This window comes from Lathamus discolor, chromosome 14 (assembly GCF_037157495.1).
Source record: "Lathamus discolor isolate bLatDis1 chromosome 14, bLatDis1.hap1, whole genome shotgun sequence".
In the NCBI taxonomy this organism is placed as follows: domain Eukaryota; kingdom Metazoa; phylum Chordata; class Aves; order Psittaciformes; family Psittacidae; genus Lathamus; species Lathamus discolor.
The window spans coordinates 2,244,563-2,270,953 of NC_088897.1; the positions used below are offsets into that span (position 1 = coordinate 2,244,563).

The 26,391-nt window shown below is 42.5% G+C and overlaps 1 protein-coding gene across 9 annotated transcripts in view; it reads right to left on the reverse strand.

Moving 5' to 3' along the window:
- The window catches only part of BCAS3 (BCAS3 microtubule associated cell migration factor), a 364,136-nt gene that overhangs the window by 75,841 nt on the left and 261,904 nt on the right, over positions 1–26,391 (reverse strand). Inside the window, exon 24 of one of the 9 annotated variants that reach the window (XM_065694914.1) lies at positions 25,121–25,795. The exons of the other annotated variants lie outside the window; for them this stretch is intronic. Within the exon in view, the coding sequence (XP_065550986.1) occupies positions 25,737–25,795 (59 nt within the window). The 3' untranslated portion in view covers positions 25,121–25,736. Of the gene's footprint in view, positions 1–25,120; positions 25,796–26,391 lie in introns of those variants that run through there. 9 annotated transcript variants of the gene reach the window in all.

The following is a 26,391-nucleotide window of genomic DNA, read 5'->3' on the forward strand; positions in this document are numbered from 1 at the left end:
TCCAGTGACAGCAGGCCTTCCTCTGTTCAAGGCGTGAAGCAGGACAGGAATGTGTGAGTGCTGGCTTTGGCTTCTCTCCCCCCCTTTTTTCTTTCTACAGAACTAATCTAACAGAAGGCAGCTTTTTTTCCTGAGCAAGTGCTTCACATTTTTCAAGTTTCAGTCAATTGGAGTTCTAAATCCTTTCAAGAGAACCATCCTGGGAGCACAGGCTCTTCCACAGGTTGCCTCAGCAAAGAGAATTTCTTTGTCATAAAACTGCTATTGCCATTAAGGAATAAAAAACACTGATTCTGTAGCCTTCTGGAGTCAAGACTTTGCGGCCCTATCCTGCCTCATCTCCTGGCAGAGGCATGGGAAAAGGGAGCATACTCCAGAAGCTGGGAGGTTGGCTGGGGTGTGATGGTTGCTCCGGGTCCCGGTTATCACAGCTCGTTCCTAACAGATGGCTCCTGCAACCACCACAGCCTTTTCTCATGGTTCTCTATCTGAGAGGAAGGAAATGAGATTCCACCCCAAATCCCAGCACATAGTTTTGAGGATTCCCACATCTTCCAAGGATTAAGTCACCACATGTATAGCCTAAAGTGCCTTGAGGACTGGGGTGAGGAACCATTTATAGAAGGCTGTGTAGGAAGAATCACTAAGAGGTTAAAATCCTTTGTAGTTTGCCCCAAAGACATATTCACAATGGGATTCCAAAAGAAGGAATGAAATAGAGCTCTGACAGTGAGGAGAAAGAAGGACCCAAATGACCTAAAAAGAGCATGTCCCTTGACCACCCAATCAAAGTACCTCAATAAAAGACACAGCCTGTATCTAGCTACAGAGCAACGCATTTGTGGGTCTTCAAAGTGACAGTGCTCACCAGTGGAGACTCAGCAGCCTTGCCAGTACGTACAGGTCAAACCCACTGAAAGAGAGGAGTGAATAAAGGTAATTGTCTCCTGTTTGAAAAAGCAGGATAGAATCACAGAATGGTTTGGGTTGGAAGGGACCTTAAAGATCACCTAGTTCCAACCCCCTGCCGTGGGCAGGGACACCATTAGGATGATGCAAAAGGCTGAAATGAATGTCATCACCATGAACTGGAGTGACAACACTGAGCCTTCCAAAGAAATGTGAACATGATTATCTGAGGGGCTTTTGATTATGGGTTTGCCTGAAACTTTGCCACGACACCTTCTAACTGCATTGCTCATAGAGAAAACATTCTATTTCCTACGCAAATACACTGGATCCTGCTTCAGCAGGACTTCTGTTTATGGGAAGAGAAGGAAGGTCCATGTTCACTACACAGTTCGACTCAACGCTCTGGGTAATTTTGAAAAGAAATTTCCTACTATTTTCTAAATTGTTCTCAAGCCTTGGGAATATCTAAAATTATCTCTTAGAAAGTAGGAATACAAAAGCATAGAGGAGCAGGAGATTATTTTCACAGGTGGAAGACAAGAGGGCAAAATTTATCCCTAATTTAAGATCAAAGGGGGTGTTTTTAAACCAGCGATGGTGTACCCAGCATTTCTAGACCATCCGGACATACTCCTTCCACCCACCTATGGAGGCAAGCTGTGCATGTGCTGGCTGGACCCACCAGTGCTTGTGAAGCCACAGACCATTTGCACGCTCTCACTGCCAACCTCGGCACAGAGGGGCGAAGTCCAGAGGAAGCAGTTGATAATACCACAGCATGATCATGCTAGTAATCCCAACAAGATAATCACAGATGTCGTGACCCACTTAAAAATGAGTTCATTTTCCAGATATCCAATTTCAGTGGCTTTTTAGGACATTACCCCCCTGAAGGTTTATGGGCAAATGAGTATCCAGCTTATTCTCCATCATTTTCTGCAACAGTAATGCTATGCTATAGCAAGTGTGAGTGAGTACAGTCTTTAAGCCATCTTGTTTTCAGGACGACGAATAACTTGCTTTGCTAATAACCCCATCCTCCTTGCAGTGTTGTATTCCCTAGGAGCCAAAGTACCACACTGCATTTTATGTTACCTTGCCAGTCGTAAATATGAGGTGAAACAACAACCCCAACTCTTCATGCACACAAAAAATGATTTCTTAGATCAGTCATTCTCATTTCATCTTTTTTGCATGGGTGCAGCACCAAAGAGAGACTACGGAATTTCAAAAGGAGGGAAAAATAAGAAATCAAGAGGCAGAAAGAGCAAGAACACAAACGAGTATGTTTTTTCATCAAGTCATCCTTGCAATTGTCCCCTGTTCAAAAGGACCAAACTATTCAGAGCATTCAGGAGATGGTGCAGATGGCAGGAAGATTCAGAAAGATGGATGATCCCCTTCCCCACACTGGAGCTTGTTTGCCATGTACCATGTCAGTGTCACCAGGTGCCCATTTTAAAGTCAATTTAATGCAGTGCTGAGGCTGACAGTGGTAGCCTGGATTTCCTAATTCTACCTGCACTGCTGGGTTGTTTTCTTCTTTTTTTCCCCCCAAAAATACAATCACCATGGAATTTTTTAATAAAAAAAGGAATTCCAAACACTTACTGTAACTATTTTGATTCTACTTCTAGTACAGATAAATTAAAAATGAAAGATCTGCTTGTTTGAGGGATTTTTTCCAGTACTGGTTACTTCCTTTCCCTGTTAGGAAGCAATGAAAACCTATGTGTTAATTCCAAAATCTCTTTTACGCTGTATTTCTGTTGTCCTTTTAGAAGAGAACAAATAGAAATTCCTTGTAATTACTCAGAACAATGATAGTTGATCTAATTGTGCTTCTCCTCTTTGAGCCCCTTTCCATGCAGTGGGTTTTGTATGACAGCAACCTCTGCAAGAGGTTGCAAACAAAAAAGGAGGTTATTCCTAAGTTAGCATTACCTTCAACCTCATTACCTTCTGCCTAGGAGAAGATGACCTTTTCTTCACAAATGATGTGTTACTTTCAGCCGAAATATAAGTTAACTACGATTTTGATCACAGTTGAGCACAAATTTGGCCTCTTCTCCAAACAGTGACACCACCCTCGCTGATACTGATGCCTTCTGAAAGCCCATCTAGGCATCTGTCAATCACATCCCAATTTAAGCCATGTATACAGACTGCCCCATGCTCTCCTTACATGAGAGCAGCGATGAAGTTTCTCCAGATTTCTTGAAGGAATGCAAATTTAACAGTCTACCTCAACTAACGAAGTAGCAAGGCTTTTAAAAACACATTCTTAAGCTAGACACATTACAGTATCCTATTTCCAAATGATTCCAATTCACCAATTACTTGGGTTTAAGCAGTCACAACCCAAACCGGCTTTGGCACACCAAAGTTTATAATCTTTCAGTGTTCCAGTCTTTGCCTGAGATTTATTAGTGCTTTGCACCTCCCAGGACTTGGCTCGCAGGCCCGGGTATCAGAGGAAGAGAGCAGAAAGACATAGTCAGCAGCACTGAAGTACAGTTGATACTGCACCAAGGAAAGCCGAGTGCTGTTTCAGGCGAGGCAGGGTGACTTATTAAACTGCCAGAGAGCAGGAAGAATTAAGGGGAAGAAAATAGGATTTTCTTTTTCTTTTAAATTGCATTTCACTCCTTCATGTATCATTAAAAACTCCCTAATGGGAGCCCCTTCCCTTTTCAAAATGGCCTTTCTTGGAAGCGTTTGCTTACAGCAGCAAACACCCTCCAGAAGCACACGCTCCAGCACTTCATAGCGAATGCTTTATTCCTTCTCCTTCCAGCCTGAACCACCAGCCTGGTCACTGCTTCCCACTTCTCCCCAAACCACTTTTGGAGCAGAGAAGGAAAAACACACACAAAAACACAGGGCGAGTGATCCTTCCCAGTTTTGCCTGTGTGTGGTAACGAAGGCCCGGCCCAGCCTTTCTGTGCGAGGCGACGGGTCTGCTCCAGAACGCAAATCCGCAGGGCTATGGCAGGTTCTGCTTTTTCCAAAGCGATCTCCCCAGCTGCAGCACATTACTTGTGGCAACTTTTCTTGGATCTTAAATGGGTTTTGAAGCCATGCTGTCAGCTGCCTTCATGTCACCCCACTATATTATGATTGAATCTCCTGTTCCTTTTATAGAGTTGTTCTCTCCTAATAAAACACTAACTGCTGGTCTGAAAGTCGGCTTCGGGACCACTGCTCACGGTCTTATGATAACCTCCTGCTCCGCTCCTTTCTCGGCTAAAAAGCACGCTTGTGAAATGTGGATGGCCGAGGCTGTGTTCTTAAATATGCATATAGCCAGGCCCAGAAATTTGCTGTGTTTATACAATATCCTGACCCCACCCCCATTTCTAGTTATTTTAAGAGCTCATACTTCTGAACTGGGCAATATTCCTGAACACATGAAAGAACACACAGAGTACAAACAGCTATAAATGAATATCTGCAATTCATTGCGGCAGCCGCCTACAAAGGTGATACCTTCAAGCTGTTTGTCAGAATAAACTAGCAAAAAAGCTGTTACTTGTCAACTTTTGGATAAGATACATTGCAAAACAATATTCATTTTCTCTGGCAAACGCAAAACCACGTTTTATAGGTGTGAACTATTTCCAAACTTCAAAACTGCACCGTAAATGAACTGTGAACGGGTAGAAAAACACTCCAAGTACAGTTGCAAAGAAGCAAATGACTTCGAATGTACAGAATTAAATTAATCACAGTTTATTTTTAATACATTTAAAGACTAAAAATATTTTCACCTTCCATTCTACTGCATTTGAACAGAATCCATCAACAAGAGCTTATAAATCTGTTATTCTTAATGGGTTTCATGCCAATGTTGTGTTTAAAGTCATGAGACTAAAAGAAAAACTACATTCCTGGGGCATAATGCTGCACAGTTAAAAAGAAATGCTGCGCTGAAATCTAACCTGACAACATTTGTTGTTAGGATTTCCAGGACTTTCATCAGGGATGTTTCTCAAAGAATCCCGTCTCTCAGAAATTGTTTTTGTCGTGGTAACAGACTCGACTATTAATGAGAAAACAGTAAGAAGCTTTAGTGTCCTAATGGATACTAAATGACCCGGAGGATCTGAAACACTTATGTGCAGAAAAAATACATACATGCAATTCAAATACTTGTTAGCTGGGATGCAATGTATTAAATGAGGGAACGAAATACGTGTGGAAAAACAACAGCATTTTATGCCTTAGCAATCACATTAACATTGCACATTAAAAAAAAAAAGTATCCTGTTTAACGTGACTTTTACAAATCAGAAGAGAATCAGGTCATAATAGTAGATAAATATGCAGTGCCTGGAAGCCCCCGTATGTCCTCAAGACAGCGAGGCTACAAGCAAGCACTGACATTTGACACAGATACAGCTGTTTAAAATATGTCTTCATCATACTCAGATGGAGATAAAGACAGGATAAAATTCAGCCAGAATAAATGTAAAGTTAAAAAAAAAAAAAAGAGTAATCTAAAACCAGATGCTGCAGAACGTGCAAAAATGAAGATGCAAATGTAATTTTGCAAACCTGGAAGGAAAGCCCCGCGAGCGCTCACGCTTGGTCCACTTTTCCTAAGGAGCCCTCAAAGGTTGGTCAAAATCAACAGCAATAAATACTTTGAAGGAGGAAAATTCTGTAAAGTCTATTCATTTGACTTTCTGAAATGGTGCAAAAATGTTACCTACTCCCTGTGCAGTTATTAGTCTCCGTAATGTAACATAACAGATACTTTCTAAATCCTTTTAGGCCTTCTCCCCCTCACTGGAAAGATCATCATTTTTTTATTTCAAAGTGGATTTAATAAAGAAAAGGAGTGCTGTTAAAGTAATACGTGAGGCTTTGACATTAAGCAGTGCAACCCTGCAGAGTCGGCAAGAACAGGGTCTCTAATCTCCAGTGATTTATAGAGGGCTCTTCCTTCATCTCTGCACTCAGGGAGGGCCAAAAAGTTTAGAGACAGGCTGGCGTCCCCCTTACTCCACACCGCCAGCTCCTGCTGGCCAGTCTGCCGGCAGAAACCTTTAACCACTTCGCTGCTGGCTTCCCTGCACCCATTAAAAGGGGTTTTATTTATTTGTATTTATAGAACAAAGTGATCTCAGAGTTAAGTAATGCCTAAGGAGGTAAATGTTTATGTCTGTCATCAGAAATTTATAAGCAGAGAAGGAGAAGCTAATAGGCAGAAAAGTAAAGACCAAAACTATGTAGTGCTTGATGCTCATCTAAGTAAGCTCTGAAAAGCTCCGAGTAGAAACACATCTTAATTAAAAACTTACAAATATATACAGTTAATTCTAAAGCTAAATAACTGAATTACAGATACCAGACAGCCTATCACCAACTGGAGAAAAATGTTTGCCTTATAATGGCTGAACGTTACACAAAAGTTCAAAGAATATGTTTCCAAACACAAACGCAAGAAGCTATTAAGCTCTTGTCACAAGGCAGAAATATCTCATTTTAATGGATTTCAAATTCATCATTTTTTAGTGAAACGACCAGTTACTTTTGCACTGTAAAAACACAGAAGCCTCTGCTACTAATCTGAAAAACGAAACCCAGTTCTAATTTGAACTCAGTACTGGGAGATTCACATCACCACCAGGAATTCAATTGGGTCAAGAGGATTAGATGTACAAAGAATAAAACTTGAGGCCTCAGTGAAGTCATACTCAGACACTCAGTCACCTTGCCCTACGCGGGTGACCCCACAATGGAGATTATAACCAGGTGCCTATAAAGGCAGGCAATGTGTAGGGTCAACGTACACATCTGTACCTTGTGAGTCTCCTCTTTAGGCTCTAAGTTCTTCACAAGAGCAACTGCTCTTTTAGTCAGAATTTTTACTGTACCTGTTAAGTGCAACCTTGGTCTGCAATGAGCTTTTTCAGGAAATCTGAGGATACAAATAAAGAGATAAACCCACAAGACAACAGCAACCCTGCAGCCTTCAAGAAACCCTGTAGTGTCAGCAGCTCTGCTCCTGCACACATAAATACAATCCTGATGGGTTTCAATGGAAATTATATGGACACACAGACCAAATCTAGGCCTGCTGGAGATGCGATGGGTTTAATTAAGCCTTTCTCCACATATACACTAGATGGACCATTTATAGACTGACTTCTCCTTTCCCCAGAATCCTGGCAATCCAACACAGCAGGACTCCATATAAGAACAAGAAAATCAAGCTAAAATTCATCACCATGTCAATAGGTTCTGACGTTCCCATTTGGAGGAACACACAGAAAACCCACGAAACACGTGCAGAACTGCCCTGCACTTTTCCAGACCCATGAAGGTAGCAATGGTATCTTTTAGCTGCCACCACTTGTACTGGAAACTTTCTGGCCAGCTGAAGCTGCCCTTGAAAACTGACCCCTGTACAAGCATGTGTTGGATGTTCTAGCTTTTTATATTCATGCAAAATTAGCCTAAATTGTCTTCCCTAAAAGGCTGGGGAATGGAAATACTGACATACTAATTTCACATTCATTAACTGGCATACTGCAACCTATACGAACTATTGGCCATCAAGATACATTATTCTGAAGTTTGCTGGATTTTCCTTTGAGTGACAGAGCTCATTCCTTACCTCCTCACGCCCCTGACAGCCAGGCTGGGCAAGCACACGAATCTGATTAGCTGCTGGGACAGAGCACTGCGTGTTTCTGTAGGTTATTACTGGGGGGTGGAGGGGTGTTTAAAAACATTCATTATTCTGCTTCTAGGAAGCAGTCATTTGCAATCACTGCACTGCAAAGGGCAATCCTTTATTTTATTTTTACCTTAGATTCTTTTTGTTTTATCTGCTGAACAGATGCAATTTAGACAGTGACACTTTAAAACAAAAACGAACTTAGACTTAAGAAAAGATAATCATAGGATGCTACTTGATCACACAGGTTTTCTGTAGGCTGTTTCAGGATGCTACGTGCTGCATTCTGGATGTATCAATGCATACTCAAGCACGGCTGTCATATGCGTGTGTGTGAAGACCCAGAATGACTGGGTTAGAAAGCACGTGCCACGATGCTCCTTTTCTTCCCGTTTAGGCAACAACAGCAATCTGACCCGGCTCAGTACCAGCCATGCTGTACAACCAACCATTCTCTTACAGAAGAGCCCATGTATGAAAGGGGTTTAAAAGCTTCAGTTAAGAATCATTCTCATGCAAGAAGCATCTTTCATCTTTTGTCATTAGGCACCATTACAGCTTATTTTAAGACATGTCTTTCTTCAAGTTGATTTCCACCCTGCAGGCATCATAGGGGCAGACACGAACTCTTGAGGAAGATGGAAGAGAAAAAACACTATGGACAGTAGGAAGGAGGTGGACCCACATCACAGCAGCTAGGTCATGCCTCTCACCACCTGAGCATGAACACACACAGCAGCAGTCCAGGCCCTCATCCTTCTCTTCATGCATGTGGAGCAGAAGGAAACTTCTGGGGAAGGAAGGGTGCTTGAGCTGCCCGCAGATCCTGCCCTTTCCCTCCCATCTCCATGCATGAGCATGTGCCTACAAAAGGAGTGGAAACTTGGCAGGCTGGAACAAATAGCACAGTCAAGGGTCGGGAAAGGAGACGAACTGCTCCCGTTCTGCTCCGTGGGAATTACACCAAAAAGGTAACAGAAGCTGGGGAATGTGCTGCCTTTTCCATGGAGCCTCCCAGCACTGTCCCCAATAGCCCAAGAGGCAAGTGTGGGACCTTCAGAAGGATGGACCATGTGGTCTGTGCAATCTCCTCTACAGATCATCTTTAGAGAGCTTTCATTTCATTTCCTAGCTCCAAACAGGACTGATCAGGGTCACAGCCACTTCTCTAAAGCCTTCAAATTCTCTGTAAGGGGCAGGGTCACTATATGCGGGCACGGTGATAAGCAGCAGAACCTGTGAAAGAGGCTGAATGCCCTTCATTAGGCTCAAAAAAAGGTGTGAAGACTTAAAAATTCTTTTTTTCAAAACGCGTTTTTAGAAGACTTCATCCTATCACACTTCTGCTCCTGGCTGTCTCTGGGGAGAAGAATCTGAAATACGAATTTCAGGTCTACAATCCTGAAGCACAAAGTAGAAAGCATTTTGATTTTCTTCTGCAACTGTTTGTATGAAATAGTAAGCAGAACTGGTAACTGACCCTTCAGTCACCAGGTCCTGATGCTCAGCAGGCCCACGACAAGCTGATCTGGCAGTAAACAAGTCTTATCAGGGCACCCACAACTAACTGCTCTAACCAGAGAATGTAAATCACTCCACCCAGCAAATTGTAATCCCAATTTTCACCTCATCCAAGTCAACTAGCTCTCCATTATTTACCCAGCCAGGGATCCCAGTTGTACCTGCTGTCAGATGAATGCTTGCATTTAATGTAACTGTAGAAGTAATACATTTTAAAACTAGGGATCCCAGTAAACAGCCTAGTAGGTTTTGATCAGCTTTAAACTCCATTCTCAAAGTAATTTTTACTTTCTGATAGTGAAGGGATGAGGCTCTACATGAAACACACTTTCATTCTGCAGGGTGAAGTGATACAAGTTGGGAAGCCACAGGTTCCCTCAAGGCTCCTGAAGCAGCAGTAATCTTGTTTTCTTTGTACAGCTCCTGGCACACATGAACCTAGTGTACAGCTGGTGCCTAAGGACACCATTCGAAAATACATCTGAAATGCAAATAACTTATTTAAACTATAATACAATCACATTTCTTTTTATAGTAAGCATAAATCTCCTTTATTATAATCACATCTTATCACATATAAAGTAATTTAATAGAAGACCTACCTTCCTACATATTATTGCATTAAGGAAAGCAAACTTTTCCAGTGTTATTTATTTCAAGCAGAATCTCCAGGAGGCACTCTGGCTCTGGAACGATTCTGTCCTAACTTGTAGTTTAGAATAAGTTCTTTAACGTCCATTAGGTAAGATTTGCTAAATGAGCTATAGTTGAGCTATCTGGAAACGGAGAAAGTTCTTGACCACCCAGAGCAATCTGAGAAGTGAGATGTGTGAGAGATCCTGAAACAACAGAAGTACCACATCTTCCATGGGATGGAAAGAGACTCCCAAAATATCTTTACAGTTTAGTAAGTGTCCACACAACTGCTGTAAACAGGCTACAAAGGAGAGCAACTTCAAGTCAACCCAGAATGAGAGGTTAAAGGGGAAACAGTAATGTGCTGGTTTGCTGCAGAGATCCCCTTCACCTACTGGCACTCAAAAATAAGCTTGTTATGCTCATTCTTCCAGCAGACATCTTCACACTGCCATGATGCAAATTCCTGTGGAGCTGCTGCAGTTTGGCACTAACTTTTGAAGAGGGGAGCCTCTGGGCATAGAGAAGACTAACATCTTCCTAAGAGCTGATCCTGCCAGCAGCCACCAGCCAAAGCAAGCAAACAGTTAACGGTGAGGGAGACCAGTGAGCGGAAAGCAAAGTACTGCCCTACCACAATCATCCAGCCTCCCTAAAAGATAGCCAACACCATGGCTTGTGGTTACCTGCCATGCTCTTTGTTGCACAACAGGAGATTCGAACAACTCCTAGCCATTGTGGCACCATGGTTTAGTATACTATTAGGAACATATTTTGCAACCCACATAATAAACACTTTATCCAAGTTAGTAAAACAAGCCCTTGGGCAAAATGAGCGTAAACATCGGCACAAAACAACTGATATGTGGACAAATACTTGACAATGTGAGTATCAAAATTTGCCAAGTGTCATTTTAAAAAGCCCAAGACTTTCTAAAACAAGCTATGCTTTTTATCTTTGGTTTACCAAAGATTATATGCAGCAGCCAATATAGTATCAAAGCTTAACCTCAAGTCACTGCAATCTCTATCCGTCAAAACATTTCCCAGGGTTTTATTAGCACTGGCAATGAAGTCAATGGGAGAAGAATCTGACCAAAACCAGAATAAAAATCTCACACATCATATTTTGCATGAAAAGAGCGAAAGACTTGTGAGAAAGACAGTATCACCTAGCAGGGAACCAACCACCTCGAGTCTATATATTACCCATTCCCTCCCCAAGAAAAGGCTGATAAGAAGTTAAAAATTCCCATGAAATTCAGGAGAACAAAACAAGACTAGCCTTCCTTCACAAAAAAGCCAAGGATTAGACGAGCAGATATAGATAGGCCAAAGCTCAGTGTGTCTGCAACAGGTACCAGGGAGAGAGATTAAAAACTTCTTTTCAATAAAGGGTTAGGGCTTTGAAAACCAGCTGGTGATCTGTCAGCAAAACTCCAGTCCCTGTGTTCTGAAAATCAATTCTGAGATCTCCAGGAGTGATTTGGAAAGGACACAATAAACTACTGCCGTCAAGCAGAAGGATGTTTTATGCATCAAATATAACGGCAGTGGAGAACCCTTCCCATTACATCTGTGCTTCTTTACCTGAGCCACAATTTACCAACAGCGCCAGCAACTAACAGCATCATGGTGCCAATCAGGAAATAGCTAAAAACATGCTGAAAGGAGAAGTTGTTCCAGCCAGCAATGATCAAAAGAAAGGTTCAAACAACCCCCTTAGAGACTCTTCTGCCCCTCTCCATTTCTGCTCTAAAATAGTGACTGGTAGTTAAACGTTTGTTAGTGCTACAAGACAAAATAAAAGCTCAACCGTAAAGGACCACTGCTGTGATTGTTGTTACCTAGAAGAGGAAAACAACATGAAGCACTGACCACAGCAGATCACCCTCTCCTTCTCTCAAACTGATGTGAGTGGGTACACTGGCCATCTGTCTGGGCTCACTCTGGACCTCTACTTGGTACCAGTGTTGGTATTCAATGAACAACACATACCTGTCATGGACATTCCTAAACACACGTCTCCACTGATGAACCACTTGCCTGGAGTCCTGTTACCTCACTATATCAGAAGAGAAACGTGGCAGTTACAGAGCAATTGTGCTGCTATGTGCTGGGTGGTAATTTTCAGGTGGGAGAAGAGAGGACAGCGGGCAGGGGAGGATGAAACCTGTCCCGAGGTGAGGCCATGCTGCTCCTCACCAGAGCCCTGAATGGCACACCGTGTTAGCAGATAAAAGGATGATAGATTACAGCAAAAACCAGTCTCCCTAAGCAAAACTCCATGGGAACCACAGTGCCGAGCAACAGGCTGATGGGGAAAAGTTGAGCTTTGAATAATTTAATATTAAAAAAGTAAAAATTACCATTCTCTTACTCTTGAAGACACAAAGAAAATAATCTAGGAAGTTTATAGGATGAAGTCCTGTTTTTGTGGAATGGGGGATAAAAATGTGAATCTAAGCAATAAAAGCAGAATATCTGAAGCACTGTTACTGCTGAAAGCAAGTTATTACTATGCACCACAACCAAGTTCTAAAATATTCATGTTGCCTTTTTATAATATGTGATGCCCTGAGATATAGCTTCCACTTCTCATCACTGAAAGACCGAACGATAATCTCTACCTTTTAACTAGGGTTAACTCTCAAAGCCCTACTCCCAACAATATCAGATGCCTAAGGATGAACTGTGCAAGTCAGACCAAGTTGTTTTTGCAGTTGCTACAGCTCAAGGGGCTGGGTACAACTGGTCTTACTATTAAAGACTGAGGCAAAGAAGGCATTAAGCACCTCAGCCTTCTCCTCATCTTTGTCACTATGTTTCTCCCCACATCCAATAAAGGATGGAGATTCTCCTTAGCCCTCCTTTCGTTGCTGAAGTAGTTACACGATATTTTTCATTGTCTTTTATGGCAGAAGCCAGATTTAAGCTCTGGTTGGTCTTTGGCCCTTCTGATTTTCTCCCTGCATAACCTCACAACATCTTTGCAGTCCTGAGATGAACTGAATCAGCAGATTTGCTTTCTTTTGTCACCACTCCAATGTCTAGTAGATTAAATTCCTTTCTATGGATGGGTGTGTGTATGTGCTATCAACACGCGTGAGTGAATATATAATACACTTCTATGAAAGTGATAGAAACAACATTCACTTTCCTTTGAATCGGGAATTCTTCGGCTCAAATTCCTTAGGATCTAGGGAAGCTGAAGACTGTATCAGGTACTGCTGAAATGCAGTGAAACAGCTGTGGACTTTGGGGATCCTACAAACAAGTTTTTATTTCCAGTGAAGTTCTGCAGTCTAAGTCTCCCGGCTGTCACTGCCTGGCCATCCCACTCCACCGTGACGTCCGAGCTTGTGTGTTTATAGTAGCCATAGCCAGAAGCTGCTTGACGGAGCTTCTGCTTGTCTAATTACAGCTTAGCAATTATAAGCAGAAATCCAAAGTATAAAATCAAACATCCTGGTTAGCTACAGAGTGTATCTTCTGAATACTGAATCAAGCAATCAAGTGCCTTGCAGTCTCCTCTGACTAGCTCCTACTGTCACAACCGGTGCCACGTTTTGGATGAGACCAATGGCACCACCAGCAGGCTCTGAAATACCAACGTGTAATTCCAAACTTTATTTACAAATTGAGCTACACAGTTTATTCATGGCAAGAAGTGCTTTGAACTGCTAAATGGCCAAGCTGAACAAAATGGTGGAAGTTTCCCCTTTGAATTGCTAAAGAGTTTACAGGCTGCTGGGTTTAGAAATCATGTCTCTCCATGAGAAGAAGAGGAGAGGCTGCCTGAGGACATTGTTTATTAAAGCCTTTTGTTCAATTTACAAATTGAAACAAATAATTGTGGAGACATTTGCAGCTATGGAAAAAACGTGTTTACAAAGTGGAATAAAATACAGACTAAATACGTTTGGATTACACTAGATCAAAACATACGAGTTTCTAACATAGCATAAAGGGCGGTCAACACCATGAGGACAGAAGCAAAGGCGCCACTGAGTCATGTTTTCTGTAACAATCTGGTCACTTAAAAGATTCTGGATAGTTACACTCTCAGAGTCCTTAACATGCAAGAATCTTACAGCCACACTCACCAGTGTGGTGAGATCAGAGGCACTCCATCCAAGGGACACCTACCTGCTCCTAACAGGCAACAGATTCTTTCTGGGAGGTCAGAAAGACCACTGAGTTCCAGCTAATATCCCATAGGACTAGTTCTTGCTAGTGTTTTACTTGGGTTTTGGCTCAGCCTTCCTTATGCGGTTTTACACGTAAACTCCAACTGGATTCAGGAACTGAAAAGCCGTTAGACCATCTCACCTCTCCCTCTGACAAATGTGGCATTGCTTTCTATAAAAACACTTGTTTCACCTTACACGTCTCATGTGGTGAGGTTGCCACCACTTGGAAGATTATTCTGCAGTCTAACCCAACTTGGCAAACAGAGTTATTTCTCCGGTGTCCAGAACATTCTTTCCCAAATCATCAGGATCCGTCTGAGCTGACACCTCAGTTCGACATCTTAAAAAAACCCATCGCAGCCTGCTCTGCCTGCCCAACATACCATAAAATTCCTTGTTATTTTATAAAGGTCCTAGAATCTGGCACGGAGTGAGGCAATTGTATCAGACATAAATCTAGAAGAGCTCCACCAAGGCACTGGAATTAAACCAGTGGAAAAATGGCACAAGAGAGACCTAGTGCTGGTCCTAAACGTTAGCTCTAAAAAGCTTATGCAAACAACCATTTCCCATAATGACTTAATTAATAGCACGATGACAGAATCAAGCTCTCTCTGTAACACTAACTGGAATTTCCAATAAAAGATGTCCATCACCATTAAAAAAAATACAGGGGACAAAATTAATCAACCAAATTCCTCTCCTAGCTTACAAAGTACGAAGGAAAACAGCCATTACTGCAAACTGAATACGATGACTAAGGATCGCTTTTGTAGCACACAAGTATTTTCTTAACATCAGTAAAATATGTTAACTAATATTATATTTAGTTAGCTGAACTCCTCCGGGGATTAAAGGCCCGCTGTGCCTAACAAAACTTTGTCCTGAAACAGACTAGCAAATGTTATTTTAGTAGAGAGTATTTGATAGCTAATCATGCTATAAAACCATAAAATAAAGTTGTGTTTATTGGTACAATTAATTCCCCCATAGCCCACAGGGCTACATAAGAAAATGGGGGCGATGAAGGAGTTCAGACCAAAGGGGGTGGGGTGAGAAAAGAGGGATTATTTGCAATAGGGAAAGACCAGGATTGAAGCAGTGGATGTGACTCACAGGGAACTATTACTATTATTCCAGTTGCAACCAAGAACACCATCTCCATCTGGGAGTGCCAGAGAGAGAAAAAAGGCAAAAGGAAACTCACCCCCAGCCACGGCTGAACATGTCCTTGAAGATTTATAGAAGCCGAGGGAGCACTAGAACACCGGTACCCAGCAAGGTCACAGTACAGAAGAACACCTCCACCCAATTCCAACAAATAGAGCCCCTAAGATAATGCAAACAGCAATTCTTTCCCACCGCCTGCATTTGTTAAAAGGTTTTCCAGCTAAGAATAATCTGGAGTAACACGTAAGAGAAAAAACCATTCTGTGATGGGAGAAACACATGCTTGAGATCTTGCTAGCATGTTAATTGTGGTTAATATGTGAATCAAATTAGCAATGTAAACAACAGTAACACCCAGAGCCTACGCAGTGACTTCCTATTTTCATTTTTACAGCTTTGGCATTGATAACCAGCAATTGCTTACAGTTGCCAAAGGCTTCTCCCTCACTTCAAATATAGGTTACCGTGTGCTAATGGATAGCAAATGTTTGTAAGCCAAACTATCTTGTGCCTTCACCTTGAATTAAAAATAATAATAATAGAAAAAGGCACTTGAGGACAATAAGGCACAATTTTAGACCACTTTGCACTAGTCTAACCAGCCCCTATATACAGGACATGATAATGGAGAATCAAGTCAGCATTTTACTGTGAATACCTTCAGCATGCTTCTGGGATGTACATTTTGTACACAAACAGCCATAACTCTCCAGTGATTTATGCACTGACTGACAGAACTGAAAATCACCTTTGGTGTAATGAACTGTTCCCTAATGCTAAAGGAATTTGGCCTACAGAGACCTCCTGGCTCCCCTAAAACCACGCAGCAAGGCTTGCTCCAGGTTAGATGACGATTCCCCCATTGTTTTGTCCCTCCCATCTCAATCAGGAAGCCAACGGGCAGCTGTTCCATAGAACTTGCAGCAAGTGTGATTTGCATTTCTGAGGGTGATTAACTGCATATAAATAATTTTCTCAGACCTGAGGAGTGCCTATAGTTGTGATGAGAAAAAAGGAGAAATTTATAATAAACAGCACAGTGTTTTTCTATTCCTTATCTTAAATTCCAAGCTGGATTAAATACATGAGAACTTTGCTAGCCCCACCTCTTGTCACTGATTTGTGATCCCTACTCACTATTCCCAAAGCACCGCCAGCTGAAGGACCCCAACCAAGCAGATGTTTTAGACATTTTATTTATAGAAACCAAAAAGCAGCCAGCCCCCCAAAACACCCTGTTATGAGACTGGAAACAGAAGCTACAGGTGGCAAAAGTAACACACAGACCTGCCAAAACCATAAGGTAACAGTGAGATGGGAATGATGATTAGGCTGGAAAGCTATAGTCAGACACGCTTCAGCAATGGCAATGTCCTCAGATAGTTGCTAGACTGGCCATGGGCTCAGGTTAGTATTTGTATTAACCTGAAAAAAGGAAAAGTTGTCAGCCTCAATAAGGATTAGACCAATGCTGTGCTAGGTACTGTGCAAGTATTTGTACTATTATTACAAGTAATTGAAATTACGAGTAGTGGTCCCAGCACAGCATCTCTGAACAGTCCTCAGCATTGATGGTGTTATCAGTCCGCTGACAAAGCCTGCGCTAGCAACAATTAATATGCAGGAAGAACTGGTAAATGGTGGTTTTTATAAAACAAACCATCATTTGATGGAGTCGCTGCATTATTTCAAAAGGTAAAAAAATACACTTGTGGGATGGAAATAAACACAGCATTTTAAATGAACCTAATAACATGAAAGTAATGAGTTTGGAAAACAGATGTGGGCAAAAGAAAGCAAAGGCTCCAATACACTGGGAAGGCATGATAAAAAAATTTACAAGCTGTTTTGAGTCCCGAATAAAAGGGGTAATCAAGCCAGGCTGAGTTATAAGCGGGAAGGGTACAGCCTCCTGCAGCAGAGACTAAGCAGAACACCTCGCCCTTCTGCACTGTATGCTGAGGCTCTCCCGTGTTGCTGGAACTCCAGGCTGATTCTTGGTTCGGCAGTTCGTAACTCACATCATGCACGGTACGGCCTCGCCACCCTTTCTTTTCCCTGTGTTTGTTTGATCTTTTGCATTCTGCTGGGGCACTGAACTGCTTGCGTGCTGCTGTCACTGACAAACGTTGGGGCAAGAGGTGAAAGAGTAAGTGGGGAAAAAAATCAAATCAAAAGGTAATGTAATATCCTAAAGAAAGATACCTCTCTGCAAGACAAAGTACACACTGAGATTATTTCCATGATGCCCCATTGCCTATCCTGTTAATCATGATTTATGGTAACATCTATGCAAGGACCCATCGGTTAGCGAAACCATGTTACTCTGTACAAAGTGGCTTCTCAAAATGGCACTGTGAGAAAGCTCTCCTCTGCAGTTTTACTTTGCCTCTGAAAGCTTTCAAATGGAACTGCTAAAGTTCAGCCAGCATCTAATTTTAACCGTGAGTTCCAGGAGAGAGTAAAGCTGGTGGGAAGATTACAGAGTTCCTTGAAGCTCTGACCTACAACAGGAAGAGAGTTGTCAGCCTTCATGTCTCTCACTCTAAATCCCAAGGGAAACAACACTGGCAGAATGTTTTATAACACGTTCCCACTGTAAAATTTTGTATTTGAGAAATATGATGCTTGCTCACTCCTTCTCCTAGACCTTTGGTGTGTCAGTAAAAACAGATGACCTTAAATGAGTAATTCTAGTTTTGCCTTTACACCACAGTTGGGATACTCAGAGTTCACAGGGTTCTGTTTACAAAATCACAGAGAACTGATATTACACAAGAGCAACACACGCACCCACACCTTTAAATTATTAGCAAGGAGCTGGCAGCTTGTAGCAATGTAATAATGCTTTTTTATGCCTTCTCAGGTTAACCGTGTAAGTCAAGAAATGCCCACACGGAAGGCTGCAATCTGTGCTTTTCATAAGGAAGGCTAAAAGGCTTCTGTCAAAGGGCCAAAAAGCAGCATCTGTTAAAGAGCTCAGAAAAGAGAAATTAAAAATAAAACAATTGGATTATGATCTCTCAGCTAATGAAACCAGATACTTCTTTTTTTCTTCAGGTCATGGATTTTAGACAGCACACAGTAGTACAATCTGTAGCAATCCACATTGCTACTAACTGCCCGAAGGATCACCATTTCAGGTGTTGCACAACGTCAGGAAGCAAAACGGGAATACAGGAGAGAAACTGAATACGTTTTCATCCTGCCAGTGCAGAATGGCTTTCCTGACAGTAATGAAGGTGTGGTGACAAATAACCAATAACTGCACAGGATATGAATAATAAATACGGGAAAACTGTTATTCCAGTAATAGGCCTTCGAGTCCACGGGCAGCTGAAGGAATTCAGTCACCCTGGAACAGCTTAAAACCCTTTTTTTCCTGCTCCTTCTCACTTCTCAGCTTTTTAGTCCCTGGGAATGATCACCCGATAGCTGAAGGCCAACAAGGCAGAAGCAGAGGAACCCCTGCAGCTCTGAGCAAACCCACATCCTACCAGACACCGCCACGGCCCTCACGATGTGTGGATGGCCACTGCGGGAGCAAATGCAAGAGTGGCTCCCTGAAACTTCCTCCTCTCCGCTATTCCTTTGGATAATGAAAACCAGAAACGCTATTCGGGGACTCAGAAGCATTCTGAATGATTCAACAGTTGTTACAGACCTCATGTTATCTGCTGCTGACCCTAAATTGAGACGTCTGCTAGCCAGGGATGATGATTTTTGCGCTCATGAATAATTAGTTTTGCTGGTTTTAAGAAAAAAAACTTATCTTTTAATCAGAACCTAAATGAAAAATGCTAAAAGCTACTCCCTAACATCTGCCAGTTTAGCATAGATTTAGAAATAAAAATCAAGAGGTATAGTCTCATCTCAGGGAATTATGTGTTCAAATCCTCATTTATGGAGATGAGAATGTAAGTGTTAACATTTAGAGTCTCCTGCTGCATATCCGAGGCATTAGGATGGCTTAATGAGTCACTGTCTGAACCCAATAATAAGTTGAAGTTCCTCTCTCACATACACACAGGCACACATTTAATGTTGTGTATAATTACTCAGTTCTGAGTAATGACAATTTATTAGATTTTCCCATCAACTGTACAAGTTGCTAATGTACAACATATTACTAATCCTGCACGCTCTGCCCAGGAAAGGCAGGAGGTGTCAGTGTACCAAGTGTTAAACGTAACCATGCATTTTAACCCCCATCCCTCGGTAAAAATACGTCTGAAGTGAACTTAGTGGCTGTGAAAAGCAGATTTTTCTAACCAGGAGATCCATTTCTGAGGGTGCGAGAGTGGTTCGATGGCCATGATCACAGCCTGTAACAAACTAACAGCAGTTATTTATACAGTCAAATAAAGCACGGTCAAAGGACAGCTCTGTCTTGAAGGAGTGACAGGAGAGCAATCATCTTCCCTTAGCATTTAATACAGAATGTACTGCCGTGGCATTCCAGATAAAGAAGATTCTCTGCCATATTATGCTACTTAATGCCTGGTGGGTTTCCTGGTGGGTTTCTACAGAGCTGACTGCAGAGAGATACCGAAGAATCCCACTGTATGCTAGGCCCACAGAGCACAATACAAAACAGCAGTGGAAAAGCCGCCAGCAGCGCCAGCCGTATTATGAACTGAACTAAATATACACCAAAATGCCATTCTGATTCAGCTAAAGCACCTGGGTCACGTAAGCATGCAAACAGGATTGCTGGGCTCACTGGGATGTCCTCACTTCGATCCACCAGACAAAACCAAAACTAAACTGTGCCTATGGCTCAGCCAGTCCCTCAGAAAGCCAGGACAGCTGAGTTCAGGGAGATGGAGAGGGAGAGGAGACAGAGCCTGTCCAGCAATACACGATTTAAGGCTTCACTGGAGATTGCATGGGAAGTTCCTACACTGGTAAGGCTTAGAGAAAGCTGCACTTTACCAGCACCGATTAAGTATGCTGCATTCCCCCAGTGCTGCTATTTAAAAAGCAGCAAGGTTATCATGCGGAGGGAATACACCAGGATGAGAATGAGGATTCATACCATTATGTTGAGAAGAAATTCTTTCCGTGGATAAACTCAAGCCACTCACGTGGCAGGAGCAGAGCTCAGGTGCCCATCCAGCCCCAGCAGCCTCTTCAAGTGCCCATTCCACACCCCGAGGCACCTTGACAGCTCCCCTCGCCCTGCACAAGCACAAAGCCCAGTGGCCAAGTCACCCGGGAGCCCATGCTCTGCTCCCACATCCTGCCACCCAGAAGCCTGTGAAAGACAAGGCAACCTGCAGCCTCAGGGCTGCCAGCCCGGCCATGCCACCGAGCCACCCAGTTCCCTGCGTGTTTAATACAGAACCTGCTGGGACAACGTTCTCATACATACTCCTCGACTGCTTTACTGAGAGGTACAGCTCATGCAAGGCCTGTGGGATGGTGAGAAGACAAGCTTCCCAAGCGGAGGGTGCGATCCCTCCACCACCAGCGGGCTCTCTCCGCATCCTCGCCCCGCGGAGCCGGCACTGCTAACTGTGGCAACGGGACCGAGCGGCCGCTCCATTCCCATGCTTCTTTTATTTACCCATTTCTATTTTAATAAGCAGCCTGTTCCCTTGGCCCCGGCGTGCCTCCCTCCCCTCCGGAGCCCTGGGTTATGTGAAAATGCCTGTGCCAAGCGGTGGAGGCGTGGTGGAGCTCCTGGCTCGCCGTGACATGCTCCTGACGTACTGTGTGGTCAAGGAGCCGGGACTGGGGGGCCTGAACGAGGGCCAAGCCTTGCACTTCAGCTTCCTGACCTGGCAGCCATTCAGAGAGACCCTGCTAAGTGCTATTTCCTAAATACACTAGCTTTTCATAACAATCTTACCACATTGCTTTCCTTTACAAGCTCTCTTAAAAGAGAACTGGACTCCTTCTGGTTAATCTACACAGACTGCATTTGGAAGCCATCAGAAACTGAACTGTAAACAAAACGTTATTAATGTGTTGTAATCTGCCCTCAATGTTCCAGATGAAAAGAAAATGTTTTATAGTTTTGGAGTATACATTTTAATTGCCTTTTAAGAGTGCATATACTTTTAGTGCTCTCTGTTATAAAACTGCAGTATCTGTTTCTTGATAACTGTTGAATGATCTCAGCTATTTTTATTAGGTTTCCTCCCCCACCCTGGTCCCCTTCCTTAAGCTACCACCACTGTAAGGCTTTTTCAGACCATTCCTGATATTAGGCTGGCAAACGGTTTCAGTCTAAGATAAACTCCATTATAAACAACTCTTTACAACATCCCTTCACTATAAAACCACTCTGACCCAGAAAATTAGTTCTTTAAATGAACTTAGAATCCAGCTACTTTTGGTAAAAATCTGATCTAAATCAGGGCTAACCCGAATTCCCAAACTTCTGTCCCTTCCCTGCTCTGTTTGCTCTTGGTGCCTCGTTCTTGTTGTGGCTGGGAACACTTGGCTTGGGGAGGGATACAGGAACTGGGAGCAAAGCCGCGCTGGCGAAACCCTCAGCGGCCACTGGAGATGTTACGGCTGCCCCTGTCCCACCGCGGCTGCCAGAGCTGGCAGAAGGTGCCTGGCAGCATCTCAACTCAAAAGGCACTGGGAGAAGGTGGGTTCGTGGTAAGAGCCTGCCTTAGCTGAAAGCCCAGAGTTTCCTCACAATGCAATTCCCTGCTGGAAGTGGGGAGGAGAGTCTACAAGGAGGTTTAATTGCACTGACTCGCCTTCCCTTGAAGCAGATGCTGCCTTGTACAATAAGGTCTTTAAGTACTTCTGGGATAAACGGGAAGGCGATCACAAAGTTACCTGGCATGCTTTCTGGGTATCTTCTTACTAGGAAAGTACTTGATAAAATAAACAGAAATCCAGGGTCATAAAACTGAGCACGGGTTTTGTTGCTCATTACGTTGCAGTTTCAAAAGATAAAGGGAACCTTTAAAAATACTCTATTTCAGGAAATATCAGTCATCTGGACATCACTGTTATCGCATTTGTATCAACAAATGTGCTAGAAAGAATGGCTCCAGCTACCCAGTTTAGCTATACACTCCTTCAAATACCAAAGCCTGCTTTCCTACGATTTGGTTCCTACACACCTTCACCATTAGTTTCTTTTCAACATAATTAACTTTCTCAACCCCCCAACATTAACTAACTCCTGTGTTGTCTCTAACACCTCTCTAATATCCTTCTGACTTGCAAGATATTACTACTTGATACAGTGCAGGCCAGGATATTCCACAGTGGGAACTGCATTCAGAACGCTTGAGGAACAACCGCTTTTCAAAGCTTTCCTCTTAGGCAATTAAACTATTTTAAATGGCAAAGTCCCTCTCTCACGTTGGATTGGGATTCACATAAGGAAGCAAACTAAGTTTATTGTTGCTTTTTTAGTTCTTTTTATCTTCAAAATTATCTGTGCTTGTAATTTCTTTAATGTTGTTTTTAAGAATATTTTCAGCCTGCAGATGTGCTTGTGAAGATTAATGGACTGGGAACACTGAAATCCTGTATTCATCAGCTGCAGGGAAGGCAACTGCGAAGTAAGATTTTCCATAATGCTGCACACAGGAGTTCAAGCAGCATCTCTGCAGACTGCAGAGTGCCTCCCTGTCTTGAAGGGCTTCTGCTGGGCCTTCTCTGAAGTAGTTTTAACTTGACTTTTGCAAGGATGCCAGTCACAGATGACCCTTGCTGCTAAAAAAATTGGGGCTGTTCAGCCTGGAGAAGAGAAGGCTGTGTGGAGACCTCAGAGCAGCCTTCCAGTATCTGAAGGGGGCCTATAGGGATGCTGGGGAAGGACTCTTCATCAGTGACTGTAGTGACAGGGCAAGGGGTAATGGGTTAAAACATAAACAGGTGAAGTTTAGATTGCATCTAAGGAGGAAATTCTTTCCTGCTAGGGTGGTGAGGCACTGGAATCGGTTGCCCAGGGAGGTTGTGAATGCTCCATCCCTGGCAGTGTTCAAGGCCAGGCTGGATGAAGCCTTGGGTGAGATGGTTTAGTGTGAGGTGTCCCTGCCCATGGCAGGGGGGTTGGAACTGGATGATCTTGAGGTCCTTTCCAACCCTAACTATTCCATGATTCTATACCAAATAAGCCACACCATGGGGAACCCTGTCAAGTGTTTACCACGGCTCCTGCTATTACAAATAGCTGATTCATTCCATCTGCCGATTAATCTCTTGGCACTACGATGGCAACAGTCATCCCTTGTTGGAGGTGTATCTTCCGAAGTGCAACTGAACACCAGGACCTCAGGCCACAAGAAGTCCAAGCCCCCGAGAATTAGGCAAGTTACCCTCAAGATCATATTCCACCCCCATTACCTGACAAGAGAGTCATCACAAAGGCTTTAAATACAGATTACATGGAGAGAAATTTGCTTTCTGTAACAAGGATAATTAACCCCCCCCACCCCAACACACTGAGTGAAAGGCAGAGTGCGTGCACGTGTTTCATTAACAGCTAGCTTAATTACACCAATTTCACTACTAATTGGATCAGTTTAAACCTGCTATATTGAAAGTAACTTGGCAGACAAAAATGTTGCTGTAATTACAAACCCAACTGGTTTCTTGAGTTAAGTAATTCCACCAAGTAAGTAATTCCAACATAGGTAAAGCAAACCCAACCGTAGCCATTTGTGTTGTTTTGACTCATTTTCAGCAACATGATGTCTACAAAATGCAGCACCAGCCATCACTTCTGGGGGCAGATCCATCCATGCTGGTTGACATAACTGAATGGAATTTGCCAAAGTGATGGGAAAATGAGTTCTGTGAAAGGGTCCTGGTAAAAGGCAAACTTACCAAAGCTTTCAAATGCTGCTTTTGGTGTAAACCTCTGAGGTTTGGAAAGTTTGATGACAGTATAAAGAACACCACCCTTACTTTGAACATTTCTCCTTGGGATTGCTACGGAAAACAAAACTTTCCTCCTGCAGCACAAGTCCCCAAACAGCTCCAAATTTGCCCAAACGAGAAAGAGTTGGACACCTCACAAGAAAACCCAGTTTTCACTGATCATCTTAAATAGGTTTGTCAAGGCAAACTGTGTTGAATGCTGAAGCTGCTGGCCTATGATCACCTCTCCTTTCACCAACAGGTACTGCTCAGGTCAAATGAAATTACTACAAGGAACAAATGTAAATTACATGATCCTATGAAATAAAAAGACAAAGAACATTTAATTTTCTATCTTTAGCTTCCCAAACCAAATAGAAATTCTGTCATTCTTTAGAAAACTAAGCCCTACAAATAAACTCCCATTTTTCATGACTGGCATTTTCGATTCAAAGCCTAGGGAAATAGGAGTAAGTATGTCTAAGAATGTGCTCCTGACAAGTTGCATGTTAATACTGATTGAACAGTTCCTATAGGCAGCGAAAGTCATCAAGCGTTTTGGTCTAGAAAGAAATTACAGAGCTCGATATGAAACAAAGAAAACCACAGAAATTATATTTAGCTGATTGCTGTATCACAGTTCCATCTCTAGGGTGTTACTGCCATCGTGTCTAAGAGATTTCACGTGAAATTCTGGAGGTCAAATAACGTTCTGCCTATCAGTATGGCTAACACAGTAATACGAGGAGGCTATCTTTCCCTACGCATATTCATGTTGAACATTTATCTGCTGAAGGAAGCAGATAAACTAAAATCCACTGCAGTTTGTAACAGAGCACTGCTTGGGAAATAACCTTTTGAGCCACTGGAAAAATTCCGAGTTCAATCAACTTTATTTCCAGTACAAAAGCAATTAGATTTTTCCCATCAGAAATCAGATGAAGAAGTAAATTAAGATTTGCCAGTGATGGGAATTCTTAACTTGGGGCATAAATAGAATTTCCATATTATTTTCGGCTATGGCCATCTATGTAAACCTCTATTCCAAACACAATTTGTGAGAGAAAAAGATAAATTACAGGGTTGTTATCATAGATACCTACATTTAAATGGAATGTGTGTCCCGTCCCCCCCCCCCTTCTTTTTAAGCAAAAGCTTCTTTAATTAAACTTAAACCAACAAAGAGCCCACAAGAACCAACAGACTTGGCTGCTGTTCCATTCACCCAAGAGTCTGAATGTACTGAGAAATCTGATTTAAACAAACCCCGAACCACTTGCACCTCTGTTAGCCTCAGAAGGGTTACAGCTATTGGTGTGTGTGCTCCAACCATTCCTGAAAAATCAAAATACAGATCAAAAGGCAACTTTTCAAGTGGTTCTTTTAAGGAAACTATTTGATAATACATAATATTAATTACAATTAAATAAATTGAAAATAACTCTGTTATAATGCATCCGGAGCATCAGAAGTGGCTTTTGCAGCAATAGCTTCAGCAACAAAATAGTTCAAAATCAATTCTTTCTTTTTTCTTAAATAGTGGTCATTTTTGTGAAAAGTTGTCTCTTTTCACTTCCACGGCTGATGATTTAAAACATCCTCTACAGGAAACAGCCCGAGAGTGTCTGTAACATGGAGGTTGTCTCCTGGTCTCCTGCAGAAGCTACAGTACATCAGGTTAGATTGAGGGGCAGCGTCTCCTTTTTGTAATGGTGCATACGACTCATGCTCTACGAGAATTACTCTTCCCAAGCGTAGCTCTGTCTGATGAAACTTTACTGAGGACCTCTTCTCACTTTGACTCTTACACCATGAACTTGCTTCTTTACTTGCTCTGTGATTTAATCAGAATTGTTTTAAGGTTAAAGTTAATATTAATTCACCATAAATTCATGATGCAAGAAACAAAAAGGAAGAGGGTGGGAATTACAGTTCTGAAAGACCTCTGCAATGGTAACTAACTCCTGCCCTGCTTCCTCTCCTTCACTCCCTTGCTCATCCAGGAATAAAATCTACTGAGCAGAGGAGGAGGGAAAAAGACAAGACGAATTAGACAAGACCACAGATGAGAAACATTACAACAGGGACTAATTTCTGAATACAGTATTGACTACCTACAGTCTGATCCAAGACTGTTTCTTAATTAGTGTTTTAGAAACCAGTTGAAAAGCAAGGCTGCTGTACTGAAACTGTCTCCTGCAGATGCTGCATGCTGCTCTCATTTATCCATGGATCATTCCTGCTGACTTCTTCTTGGCAGCTGAAAATACATTCAGACTGTCTGAAGACAGGTTCTGAAATTTTAGATTCCCTCTGTCAACAGCTACGTGATCATCTCATCTGCAATACCTAGTGGATCAGCTAACCTTTCTTTTCCATTTTACTACCAAGGATATTTTCTTGATGCGTATTCCAGGTACTTCAGACATT